The sequence below is a fragment of the Budorcas taxicolor genome, chromosome 6, assembly GCF_023091745.1.
Source record: "Budorcas taxicolor isolate Tak-1 chromosome 6, Takin1.1, whole genome shotgun sequence".
In the NCBI taxonomy this organism is placed as follows: Eukaryota; Metazoa; Chordata; class Mammalia; order Artiodactyla; family Bovidae; genus Budorcas; species Budorcas taxicolor.
In genome coordinates, this window is record NC_068915.1 from 10,973,189 (window position 1) to 10,987,870 (window position 14,682).

At 36.6% G+C, this 14,682-nt stretch overlaps 1 protein-coding gene across 1 annotated transcript in view; it reads left to right on the top strand.

The window, feature by feature from the left end:
* The first annotated feature begins 296 nt into the window (after positions 1–296).
* Positions 297–14,682, top strand: part of LOC128049737 (bifunctional heparan sulfate N-deacetylase/N-sulfotransferase 4) — a 281,519-nt gene continuing 267,133 nt past the window's right edge. The window contains exon 1 of the mRNA XM_052642048.1: positions 297–1,274. Coding sequence (XP_052498008.1) covers positions 297–1,274 — 978 coding nt within the window. The remainder of the gene's footprint in view (positions 1,275–14,682) is intronic.

The following is a 14,682-nucleotide window of genomic DNA, read 5'->3' on the forward strand; positions in this document are numbered from 1 at the left end:
ACTTAGATTACTATTTTTGTGTTAGTCATTATATTTTTTCTCTTTTTCAGGTAATGTTTCAAGGACTCTACAGCAATCTTTGGTATTGGACATATTCAAAATCTCTTCAACTTTTTCTTTCCTGGTTCACTGTTCTATTACTTTAACTTGCTTGAGATCCCATCACGCATTTTACATGGTTTGCAATGGTTACATGAACATTTGGGAAGTGGCATTTGTACCATCTCATACTTTATTCATGATGGCACTTTAGGAAAGTAGATTGGAAAAAGCTTCCAAAGCCGCATTTTTAAAAAATGAATCTTATTGTGAAGCTTCGGAGAAGTTTTCGAACATTGATTGTTCTCTTAGCTACCTTTTGCTTGGTGAGCATTGTCATCTCTGCCTATTTCCTCTACTCTGGCTATAAACAGGAAATGACACTTATTGAGAGTACTGCAGAAGCAGGATGTACTGATGTTAAAATCCTACCTTACCGGTCAATGGAGCTGAAGACAGTTAAACCTATTGATACATCCAAAACTGACCCTATTGTCCTCCTGTTTGTGGAGAGCCAATACTCTCAACTTGGGCAAGATATTATTGCTATCTTGGAGTCCAGCCGATTTCAGCACCACATGGTCATTGCCCCTGGCAAGGGAGATATACCTCCTCTCACAGACAATGGCAAAGGAAAATATATTTTAGTTATTTATGAAAATATTCTGAAGTATGTCAGCATGGACTCATGGAATCGAGAGCTCTTAGAAAAATACTGTGTGGAATACAGTGTTAGTATAATTGGTTTTCATAAAGCCAATGAAAATAGCTCACCAAGTACACAATTAAAAGGTTTTCCATTAAACCTTTTCAATAATCTAGCTCTAAAGGACTGTTTCGTCAACCCTCATTCTCCTTTGCTGCATGTTACCAAAGCCCCCAAGGTTGAGAAAGGTCCTCTTCCTGGGGAAGACTGGACAATTTTCCAATATAATCATTCAACCTACCAGCCTGTGCTTTTAACTGAATTACAGACAGAAAAATCCCTTTCATCCTTGTCGGGCAAACAACTCTATGCGACGGTGATTCAGGATCTGGGTCTGCATGATGGAATTCAGCGAGTTCTTTTTGGCAACAACTTAAACTTTTGGCTGCACAAGCTCATCTTCATAGATGCCATCTCCTTCCTGTCAGGGAAGAGGCTGACCTTGTCTTTGGACAGGTATATCCTTGTGGACATTGATGACATCTTTGTTGGGAAGGAAGGAACAAGGATGAATGTCAAAGATGTGAAGGTAAGAACATTTATAAATAGCATCATTATTTTTCTTTCACTAACTCTGTGGTATTGATAAAATACCATTTTGAATATTTTAGATTCCAAATTACTCAAAAATTTAAGATGCAGTAAGTCTGAGAGAAAGTAAACATTAAAAAAAAAAAAAAAAAAAAAAACAAAAACGAACCTTGAACTAAACCTTAACCATTCCTCCATTCCTTACACACTCCTGAATGCTTCTGAAGGGCATAAAACTCAAATACCCCAAAGTTTCTTTGATCTTAATCACTTGGTCTCTTAGGCTTTGCCTGTTGGAGCCAGTACCCCATAGAACAGCCTTCTTTACTCCACACATGTTGCAGTTTGTAGCAAAGAGATGAATACAGTCATGAAAATCCATCACTGGATGGATTCTCCCGCCCTACGTGGGTTTGACAAAGGTGCTTGAAATATAGGATAGAGAAGCAGTCCAAGTCTTTTCTATAACAAGTAAGCTTAGCACCTGCCTATATGAAGTGTTCATATACTTGTAAATATTGATATCAAGAAAAATAGTTTTATAGGGAATGTAGTATTAAACTTAGCTTCAGGAGGCTACCCTCTATTATCACATCACTTTAGGTAACAGTGTTACTGGGAGTACTTCTAAATTATGATCAAGTTGACTGCAGTATAACAAATTCACCCTGTGATTTCTATCAGATAAAGAAAAAGCCAAACATATTTTACTAGTTTGGGCAAGTAATTCTGAGAAAAATTCCTTTTTTTTATTATCTTGATTCAATATTCTCACTTGTGACTATCTTGTTTTATATATAATTAAATTCATTCTGTGAGCAAATGATTTTAGCAAACATATACAAAAATAATAGGGCACAGCTTAGAATAAAAAACTAACGAGATTGTTAAGATCATATCATCTTTTTTTGAATTTCTGCTATTAGGCGTTTTATCCTTCAAAGATGAAACCTCAATACTACTTCAAAATAACAGCTTTTCTATCCATCCTAATACTTTATGACCATTATAATGAAATATCTCACTTTGGACATTGTTATAAAGAGATTAAGTGATCCGTCTTGAATCCTAGCTAGATTTTCTGTTTTTGTTTTTGTTTTGTTTTGTTTTTTACATTTTGAGTCTTTACTATGTCTTTTAGTTAGTATAAATTCTACTTTTATTTTAATTTTAAAATCATAAACTTAAGGCAAGTTGATGTCGTGCAAATAGTTTTCTGAGTGATTCCTTTTCTGAAATCCTGAAAACATTTTCCTAATTTTAATCTAATAAGCTATATGAATTGAAAAACTTCTTTATAACTCTTAACAAATTTTTCAGCTCTAATTCAACTATATCACTTATTCTCAATAGAAAAACAGATAGCTGTTTACCACTGCTCATATAATTTTCAAGGATTACTGATGACTTTTTGAGTGACATAACCCCAAACAAAATAACAGAATACTGAAATTTGACAAAGTCTGGACAATGCCACAGGCAGATAATCATATAGTGTGTATAACTGTGCATTTGTTTACTATTTTTATATCCTACATACACATACACTCACACTCACAGGTGCCCAGGGTAAGTGTCACTTTGAAGAAAATCCTCTTTTTTGGCTCTTTTGGTGTTGTATCTGGTTCTCTCTCAGAACTATTAATCAAAGAATATCAGAAACTTGATTGGGACTGAAGTAACATGTTGGGTTACTTATAAGTCAATAAGGAAATGCTGTCTTTCAATATAAAAGTGATACTTTTACTCTTGGGCATTTGATTTCTTCTTTGACTATTATTTTTTGGGTAAAAATTATTTTATGGTGAATAATCTTGAACTGTCCATAGAAAAGTTCTGCATTCTCCCAGTACTTCGTCCTCATGTTCCTTTTCTGGCAGTATAACATTTCATTACACACTATTATGTGAGGAGAAGTCCATTCTCCCTGAAAATGTCTGAATTTTCCAGAGCGAGGGTATTGGATGGCTGGTGAGATTTTTCTATATTATTCCAAATTAGAGAGTAGAGCTCTTCTGTTCCTCCACAGGACAGTTTGAGGAAAGCTGGAGGGTTTCGTTTGAAAACTGTTGGTTATGTGTGTGATAGGAGCCTCCCCAGCCACTCTCACAATTAGACTGGGGCATAAAGCTGGGAGTAATTAAGAGTAAATTCAAACACAGCCTTGTCTGTAGCACCACCTCACTCTATGGACAAAAAATATATTAGCATATTATTATTTGAGCCATTTTTCTCATTTTGAGATAAAGATTCTGGATCAAACTGCTGAAGAGTTAGTATTTTTATGGCATAGAATTTGGTGCAGTGATAACAATCAGGTTTTTCAGTCTATATTCTTTCTACTAAATGGTTCTGCCAGATAAACTACATAAACTAGATAAACTACAGTATATCTAGTTGTTTTTCTTTAGAAATTTGCATTTCATTGTGCCCTTCTCTGACCAAAGTCACTGCTGCTGCTGCTGCTGCTGCTGCTGCTGCTGCTGCTGCTGCTGCTGCTAAGTCGTTTCAGTCACTGAGATAGAAATTAATATGTCCTTTTCTAAGGCAAGCAAAATCAAGCTAAGACAGTTAGAGTAACTGTCATCTGATTGTTAATAAAATTTCATCTAAAAACTAAAAAATTCAAGATATCAGATAAATTTAATGTATAGAAACTTCCAGAAACTAATTGTATTTCTAAAGATTGTGAAATATTACCTATGGATGAAGTCAGAAAATATTGTCATGGTTTGTTTGTGTATGGTCCTCAAGGCAATCACAAAGCACTTCCTGTAAATCTAAAGCACTCTTAGCATGCTGACCTTCGGCTTTAGAGGATGATGCCTTATACACTTGAACTTATTATTTCTTGCTTATGTTTAGTTTCACTGAACCTGGGTCTCCTGCATTTCAGGCAGACTCTACCATCTGAGCCATCAGGAAAGCCCTTAATTATATGTAGATAACATTCATTACCAAAGTGATATCAGTTAGATAATTATGCAGATTTTAGAGAAAGGTAAAATAATAAAGGGCCATTCTGATTATTAAACATTTAATTTTCAGTCTTCTTGCAGCCCACTAACCGATTTCTATGAATAATATTTTATCCTTGGTTATAACACTTGATATAATCATAGAAGGGCTTCCCAGATGGCACTGGTGGTAAAGAACCGGTCTGCCAATGCAGGAGACGTAAGAGATGTGGGTTTGATCTCTTGGTTGGGAAGATCCCCTGGAGGAGGGCATGGCAACCCACTCCAGTATTCTTGCCAGAAGAATCCCATGGACAGAGGAGCCTGGAGTCAGACAAGTGAAGTGAAATGAAGTGAAAGTTGCTCAGTCCTGTCTGACTCTTTGCAACCCCATGGGCTATACAGTCCATGGATTTCTCCAGCCCAGAATACTGGAATGGGTAGCCTTTCCCTTCTCCAGGGTATCTTCCAAACCCAGGGATTGGACCCAGGTCTCCTACATTGCAGGCAGATTCTTTTCTAGCTGAGCCACAAAGGATGCCCAAGAATACTGTAGGGGGTAGCCTATCCCTTCTCTAGCAGATATTCTTGACCCAGGAATCAAACCCAGATCTCCTGCATTGCAGGTGGATTCTTTACCAACTGAGCTATCAGGGAAGCCCAGATAAAACTGAAGCAAATTAGCGCACACACATACCCATAGAAATTTGAGAGAACTGAGAAGATATGTTCTTTTTTCATAGTTTCCTTAAGACAGAATAATTGCTCTTTCTTGATGCAGGTTTTTAAAATCATGGTGAATGTAGGCTTTCACACTGGCAACAAAATGAAACTTATTATTGATGCTACCAATAGTTCTGTTGCTTTCATCAATTCTGTTGACCTGACATTATTTTCTCTGTTGGCAAGCAAACCTCATTATTAGCATTTTTATATGTCTTTACATTTGTTGAGAAAATGCATCCATTTAGTCACTGGATATTTACTGTATATAAGTTCTAAGTTCAGTCATGTCTGACTCTTTGCTACCCCATGGACTGCAGCACACCAGGCCTCCCTGTCCATCACCAACTCAATAGAGCTCATGTCTATTGAGTTACTGATGCCATCCAACCATCTCATCCTCTGTCGCCCACTTCTCCTCCCGCCTTCGATCTTTCCGCGCATCAGGGTCTTTTCCAATGAGTCAGTTGGCCTCAGGCGGCCAAAATATTGGAGTTTCAGCTTCAGCATCAGTCTTTCCAATGAATGTTCAGGACTGATTTCCTTTCGGATTGACTGGTTGGATCTCCTTGCAGTCCAAGGGACTCTCAAGAGTCTTCTCCAACACCACCGTTCAAAAGCATCAATTCTTCGGCGCTCAGCTTTCTTTATAGCCCAACTCTCACACCCATACATGGCTACTGGAGTATATTTAAGAAATTAACTGCCTGAGAAATCCAAATTTATTTTAAAGTCATATGTGATCCAGCTCAGTTTACCTTTACAACACATTTATTCTGGCTACTTCTCAATATACACTATTTGTTAGGCTAGTCCACTGTCTCTTCCTCTGTTGTGGATTGCTTATGTTTAGTTTTCACCTCTTTTCACAGCTTCTAAGCCTTGACTAAAATACTTTCCTTGAATCTACCCATATTTCAAAAGCTATCTCAAGTGCAGCTTCTCTTTTTTACATAATTATTATTTTTTATTTGATGAATTAATTAATTTGGCTGTGCTAGATCTTTGTTGCTGGCTCTTCTCCTGTTGTGGCAAGTCGGGGCTACTCTGTAGTTGTGGTGCGTGGGCTTCTCACTCCAATGCCGCTCTTGCTGTGGAGCACAGGCTCCAGAGCACCTGGGCTTCAGTAGTTGTGGCAGGCAGGCTCAGTAGTGGCAGCTCCCAGGCTCTAGAGCACAGGCCTAAGAGGTGTGGTGCACAGACTTAGTTGTTGCCTGGCATGTGAGATCCTCTCAGACTGGGATCAAACTCCTGTCCCCTACATTGGCAGGTGGGTTTTTTACCACTGAGCCACCAGGAAAGTCCCTCAAGTTCCACTTCTTTTGAGAAGGTGACACATGGTCTAACGACCCCAGCAGATGGTGACCTTAAGCTGAAACTGAGTCGCTGAATAACCAACTATCCTTAACTGTCACTTAGCACTTTTGTGTACATGAGTCAACTCCAAAATTAGGTGGTGAAGCAATTTTTCTGATACATCTAATTATGTCCCAACATACATAACAGGAAACCTTAGACATAATATAAAAATATTATACTGACAATTATTATACTGTTTTTTAACTGATAAGTACAGAACTAATTAGTCTCAGAACTGACTTACTATTTAAGACCTTAAAAAACAATAATTTAAGGATAGATATGAGCTTTGTCTTTAAACAAGTTATATGTATATTTTTAATGAGAGACAAAACTAGTGGGAAAAAAATCTCTGTTGTAAACCTGAAGTCCAAAATAAGTGGTTAATAGGCTGATTCATTTTACTTTTTCCCCCACATAATGCTTTTAATTGATCTGTACCTAGACTGTTGTTAAAGTTTTATCCGGATAAAGCAATTTACTAATGTCTTAATTTAGATTTTTTACACATTTAAATAACTATATATTTCCTACATTGAAAACCCTATGTTCAAAGATTTATAACACAAAGGTAATAAATTGTGCAAATTAAATGCCTAAAATGGAGAAGTTAAATTAATAGATATAAAGGAACCACTTAATAGAGGGTCTTGAAGTTCAGGGAAATGAGTTTTGATTAGTTCCACTACCTACTTGAAAACTCTCTTTCAATAAGAAAATGATCTCATAAAAGTATTTGAGGTTTCCATTATTAATGTAAATATCTAAATAAAATCCTAGTTCAAATTTTTGTAAGAATTACCATGTTTAATAGAAGGCCGATTACTATGGGCAGAAAAGAAGAAATCTATCCTAGAATTTGAAACTTTTGTTATTGTTTTTAATAAGGGTTAGATGAGATGCAGAAAAAAAAAATTCCATGATACCTAAAGAAGTGATGTAAGAAAATAGAAAATTATTGATGCTATAAACATCTACACAGATTATGAGGGGGCTACATTGGTAATTGAAAAGATTCGCTTACTAACATTCAACTAACATTGAAATGGGTTTGTTATATTTGACAAATTAATAGAAAAGCATTTTTAAAAGAATCCTTGATATCTTTGGAGTCACAATTATAAAGAGGAGGCTGAAAGAAAATGTTGGTATGTGATAGATGGAATCCAGATATGATACATCATCAGGCAGTATAAATTTAGCAAAAGAGAACAGTCTAGGCAGCAGGAACTGGGTGGATGGCCCGTCAGAATCAAGCAAGCATCATTTCAAAGTTCCTGGGCAGTTTCTAGGCAGATGAGTCAGTGTGCACTCAGCAAGTGTAGCATCAGACCTAGGCAGTGGCTCAGGCAGATCAGGACAGGCAGTTCTCAAGATACTTCATGGCAAGAATGAGTGGGTCAGGGTTTGTGGGCATGTCTTCTTTCTGAAAAAATTAAAAAAAAAAAAAAAAGAAAGAAAGAAAAAAAAGCACATAGGCCTGGGCATAGAGGAAGCATGGGGTTTGACATCATGGAGTTTAGCAGAGAGCATGACAGAGACCTCAGAAGGCAACAACTCAGTCACAACAACAGTCCTCTAACGCAGAGAGGGCCCATTAGCAAGACGTGTAAAGCTTCAGCCCTGACACTGACTCAGACTCTAAACGTCCAGGGAAGAAATGCATTTAGAGCTTACTTAAGATGCCCAGGTGCAAAAAAGTCGATGTACCATTTGAAGACACTCAGTTAGCTCAAAAAGAAAAACAGATACTACCAAAGGTTTATAATAGGAATGATCCATTTTCTATATAAACATAGAGAAAATTACTGTCAATTCCAATGTTTTATTTCATTTATTTTTCAGCTGGGTAATTTTCTATTTTGTTTTTTAAAATGCTTATACAGCTTTTTAAAGTTTACTTTCCCTTTACAAGAATTACAAAATTTTGGTTCTGTTCCCCATGTTGTACAGTACATCCTTGAGCCTACCTTATAACCAACAGTTTATACCTCCCACTCCCCACCGTTATTGTCCCTCACTCCCCTCCCCACTGTAAACCACTAATTTGCTCTCTTTATCTGTTTCTGCTTCTTTATTTTATATTCACATTTGTTGTGTATTTCAGATTCCACATATACATGATATCATAAAGTATGTCTTTTTCTGACTAATTTCAATTATCATAATACCGTCCAAGTCCATTCATGTTGCTGCAAATGGAAAAATTCCATTCTCTCTTGTGGCTGAGTAGTTTCCCACTGTGTGTATGTGTCTATATATATACATCACATCTACTTTATTCATTCATCTGTTGATAGACATTTAGGACATTTAGGTAGCTTCCATATCTTGGAAGTTGTAAATAATGCTGCTATGAATATTAAAGAAAGAAAGTGAAATCGTTCAGTCGTGTCTGACTCTTGTGACCCCATGGACTTCAGCCTACCAGGCTCCTCCATCCTTGGGATTTTCCAGGCAAGAGTACTGGAGTGGGTTGCTATTTCCTTCTCCAGGGGATCTTCCCAACCCAGGGATCGAACCTGGGTCTCCTGCATTGTAGGCAGACACTTCACCGTCTGAAATGCATTTAAAATGTTTTTGTAAGTACAGTTTGGCTTGACTGGAAAGAGAAGCTACCTATGAATATTTTGGCAAAGTCAATAATGACTTGAGTACTCTTAGAAGAAGGCAGCCACTATACAGTATATATGTAATAATAATTTTTCTTCCTCCATTTAAAATCTCAATATAAATATCCTACATTTTTTTTTCTTCTGAATCCTTTCAAGTGGTCATACATTTAACTTTGTCAATGAAAGGAAAAAGTATTATTCCAAAAAAAATTCCTTTATGGAAGCAAATACGGTTTGTCTCCACTTAAAAAAAATCACACCAATTATGTAAAAGTACATATTTAAATGATATGAATGAAAAAAAGGATAACAATATACACCAGTAATATCTCTTCAAAATTGAGTATTCAATTAAACACACTTGCAGTTTGTATATTACCTTAATGCACTCTAATTCAGTGCTCACATCATTTATTTCTCACCCATGAGTTCTATATATTATTCTTCATTATAGAATTTACACAAATATGTGAAATATCTGGCTCTTGATTTCAGTAGTATAAGTAAGACATTCGTAATTATCAACATTACAAGGCAAAATACAATATATGCCATGACAAAGTTACTATGGACAATGAGAACAAAGAAAGAGCAACAATATTTCTTCTAGTAATTAGGGAGATTTCTTGGAGGAGGTGACGCTTGAGTCTTCTGTGATGATTTGACAGAACTGTAGCAAATCAAGATGGGGAAGTAGATTCTTGGCCAGTAGGTCAGCCCAAGCTAAGATATGGCTGAGACTATCAGGACAAATGGCATGTTGCTTGTGTTAGTTGGATGATAGAGTAAATAAGAAATAGTAGTGGAACTAAATGCTGAAGATTTTTTTGTGGCCATATTATGGAGCTCTCTGGGCAGGATGCCATTTGAATCATTGAAGATTTTAAGCCAGAAAGTGACATGATCAGATCTAGGGTTGAAGAAAAGTATATTATTTGAGTCAGGGAGATGCTTTTGAGAAGATCTGTAAAAGAGCCAATTACAACAAGATGGACATAATAATTATTATGCATGTTTTAAAATAGCACTTATTTAAGATATTAAAAGACACTGAGCACTGGGCTGACCATTAACAGGCAGCATATCATTTAACGGGGGCTTCCCTGGTAGCTCAGAGGTAAAGAATTGGCATGCAGTGTAGAAGATGCAAGAGACACGAGTTGGATTCCTGGGTAGGGAAGATCTCCTGGAGTAGGAGATGGCAACCCACTTCAAAATTCTTGCTGGGAAATCTCATGGACAGAGGAGCCTGGCAGGCTTCTATCCTTGGGGTCACAAACAGTTGGACACCTCTGGGCAACTGAGCACAAAGCGCATATCATTTAATAAAACAACATTGAGAAGAAATATTTTGTATATTTTCTGAATGAATAAAATGAGGCTTAGCAGTATCAATACTCATCTACCTAATAAGTAGCGGAGCAAACACAGACTATTTTGTCCTGAACCTTTAAGCTTCCTTTTAGAATCCAATGCCTTGTTAGGGTTTCATTCTGGGCATCTATTCTTACTAGTCAACCTTTAACATGTTTGGAAACTTATCCAGTTCTCCAATTGCAGATCTGTGTAAACAATGTAAACCAACATAATTCTCAGAGTTGTTGTGAGCACTGAATGAGATAAGGACAGAAAGTTGCTAGGACAGAGCTTGGCCGGTTAGATTGACACAGCTTGGTGACAGTCAGGATAAAAAGGGGAGAATGGGAGAGACCATGTAGAATTGACAGGTCTTGGGCACATGATCAATGAAGGAGCAGAAAAGAAGGTGCAAATGGGTTTTAGCCTGGGTGTGTCCATAAACATGCAGAATCGGACAGAGGAAATGGTGCTAGGAAGATGAGGAGTTTGGTTTAAGGTCTACTGCCTTAACATGAGACATTCAGATATAAGAGTCCCCTCAACCTCTCACTTGGTATGGGGAAGAAAGCCTAAAACAGTAAATATTGGTAGTCCTCAGAAAAATTAAAAGAATGCCTAACTGGAAACAACACTGTTCATGCAGCAGAGAAAGCACAATCTTTCATTGGGAATTTGGTGTTTTGAAATTGTTTCCTTCTTATTTATGAACCTTTGATTAACAAGAATTGCAATAGGATCCCCTCCTAACTTGATTGTGACATGTACCAAATGATGCTGTCTCATAAATATCCCTCATAAACATATCATGTGCAATGATATGTAGGAGTTGAGTATTAAATGAACAAAGAAGCTAAAGCTTCATTTTTAGTTATTTTACCCAGAAATTATAGTCTACTCAGAGCATTTTATTTATTTTTTACATATTTATTTTCTTGGTGACATCATTTATTGTGTATGTGGCTCTTTTTTGTTAGAAACAAGGCTTTTAGAAGCATACTTTCATTTAAACCTACTTTCAGCATATCAAACAATAATCATTACTTTAAAAAGCATATTAAAAAAGATTTATTACCAAGTATAATAATTTTCTGTTTAGGACATTTTTAAAGCTTTTCATATATAAATTCAATTTTAATTTAAAATTAGACGTGTCCCAAATTCATTCACACTCAAAACAAGCTAGATCGTAATGGATCTAACACTAACTTGAGTGCTCATTTTGTTAGTTCACAGTGTAAAATAATTACTGAGCAGAGAGCAGTCTCTTGACACACCAGGAAAGTACACAATTACAGTCCATGCAGCTCCATTTTGATGCTTCAGATGTAACAACTGTCTCCATGGGAAAGAGGAGATATTAGAAAATACTTTGGTGAGGGCAACCAAGCTGGACACCTCCCAACAAAGTAGAAAACAACCTCTATTAGAGCCCTTCAATCTTATGGTTAATGCCTTAAAAGCCCCAGGGGTAAACAGGGAATGTTTTCTGATTGGTTTTATATATTTTGTCATTCTCTGTGATTATCTAAATAGTGATTAATTAATTAGCTGATTAATTGGTTCAGAGTATAATAAGCCACTTTAGCCTAGGCCACAGTGCTGTTAATAATAATCACTGAAATATACTACAAATGGTTTTATATCTGAAGAATGACTGACAAGAAAAACAAAGAAAAACTTGCTCCTTTTATACTCCCTGTAGAAATACTCAGTATATTTGGAAATATATCAAATTATCATGGAGAAGAGCACCTTGGTTATAAAGTCTTGTAGCAGGTAGAATATATTATTGTTGTTGTTGTTATTATTATTATTCAGATAACAGATTAAGCTGTTAAGGCAGTCATAGGCATTGTGTTTTATTTTCATTCAACCCATCACTTTTTATGAATACTCTGAGTTTTGCTCTCTAGCTCTTTGCTGGGATTGATAATTTCTACCCACTACTCTTTTAAAAATTCTTCTTTTAATTGAAATATAGTTGATATGTAATATTATGTGAGTTTCAGGTATACTACCTTGTGATTTGATATTTGCATGCTTTACAAAATGATCACCACAATAAGTCTAGTAACCGTCATTAAAGTTAATGCTTTGCTGTGGTACACAAGCTTTTTATTGAAGTGGCTTTCCTTCTTGTGCAGTGTGTACTCCAGGCACACAAGCTTCAGTAGTTTTGGTACACAGGCTTAGTTGCTCTGCAATATAAGGGATCTTCCTGGACCAGCAATTGAACCTGTGTCCCCTGCATTGGCAGGTGGATTATTAACCACTGGACCACCACAGGGAAGTCCTCACATATTCTTAAAACATGATATTCCAAAATCTTATTTCAGTATGAAAAATGAAAGTTGCTCAGTCATATCCTGCCAGGCTCCTCTCTCCTTGGAGTTCTCCAGGCCAGAATACTGGAGTGGGTAGCTGTTCCCTTCTTCAGGGGATCTTCCCAAAGGGATTGAACCCTGGTCTCCCACATTGCAGGTGGATTCTTTACCAGCTGAGCCACCAGGGAAGCTCAAGAATACTGGAGTGTGTAGCCTATTCCTTCTCCAGCAGATCTACCCCATCCAGGGATTGAACCAGGGTCTCCTGCATTATAGGCAGATTTTTTTACCAGCTGAGCTACACTCAATTGAAAATCACTTAAAATGCTAACTTAAAGGATAAAATTAGCTCACTTTGTTTATAAGTTATAGTTTGCCTAATTTGTTTAATTATTTTAATGAATTCTTGCATTTATACATGCTGTATTTGATGTGCAATTAAAGGAAAGGTAACATTTTGAGGGTCTGAGGAAACATGTTCATATGAAATATTGCTTCTGGGGAAAAAAAAATGTATTAGTCCTTGTCACACAAAATCCCAAATATATACTAGCCCCTGAAACAATATTTAATAATATATAAGATGGACCCTCGCAATTTGTTCTCTGTTTCTCCCACAATCAAGACATAAAATTTATTTATTTTTTAAATATATATTTATTTATTTTAATTGGAGGCTAATTACTTTACAATATTGTATTGGTTTTGCCGTACATCAACATGAATCCGCCACAGGTATACATGTATTCCCCATCCTGAACCCCCCTCCCACCTCCCTCCCCGTACCATCCCTCTGGGTCCTCTCAGTGCACCAGCCCCAGGCATCCTGTATCCTGCATCGAACCTGGACTGGCGACTCGTTTCATATATGATATTATACATGTTTCAATGCCATTCTCCCAAATCATCCCTCCCTCTCCCTCTCCCTCTCCCATAGAGTCCAAAAGACTGTTCTATATACATCTGTTCTCTTTTGCTGTCTCACATACAGGGTTATCGTTACCATCTTTCTAAATTCCATATATATGCGTTAATATACTGTATTGGTGTTTTTCTTTCTGGCTTACTTCACTCTGTATAATAGGCTCCATTTTCATACACCTCATTAGAACTGATTCAATTGTATTCTTTTTAACAGCTGAGTAATACTCCATTGTGTATATGTACCACAGCTTTCTTATCCATTCATCTGCTGATGGACATCTAGGTTGCTTCCATGTCCTGGCTATTATAAACAGTGCTGCGATGAACATTGGGGTACACGTGTCTCTTTCAATTCTGGTTTCCTCGATGTGTATGCCCAGCAGTGGGATTTCTGGGTCATAAGGCAGTTCTATTTCCAGTTTTTTAAGGAATCTCCAAACTGTTCTCCATAGTGGCTGTACTAGTTTGCATTCCCACCAACAGTGTAAGAAGGTTCCTTTTTCTCCACACCCTCTCCAGCATTTATTGCTTGTAGACTTTTGGATCGCAGCCAGTCTGACTGGTGTGAAATGGTACCTCATTGTGGTTTTGATTTGCATTTCTCTGATAATGAGTGATGTTGAGCATCTTTTCATGTGTTTGTTAGCCATCTCTATGTCTTCTTTAGAGAAATGTTTCTTCAATATCCACAAATCAATCAATGTAATAAACCACATTAACAAATTGAAAAATAAAAGCCATATGATTATCTCAATAGGTGCAGAGAAAGCCTTTGACAAAATTCAACATCCATTTATGATAAAAACTCTCCAGAAAGCAGGAATAGAAGGAACATACCTCAACATAATAAAATCTATATATGACAAACCCACAGCAAATATTATCCTCAATGGTGAAAAATTGAAAGCATTTCCCGTAAAGTCAGGAACAAGGTGCCCACTCTCACCACTACTATTCAACATAGTTTTGGAAGTTTTGGCCACAACAATCAGAGCAAAAAAATAAATAAAAGGAATCCAAATTGGAAAAGAAGAAGTAAAACTCTCACTGTTTGCAAATGATGTGATCCTCTACATAGAAAACCCTAAAGACTCTACCAGAAAATTACTAGAGCTAATCAATGAATATAGTAAAGTTGCAGGATA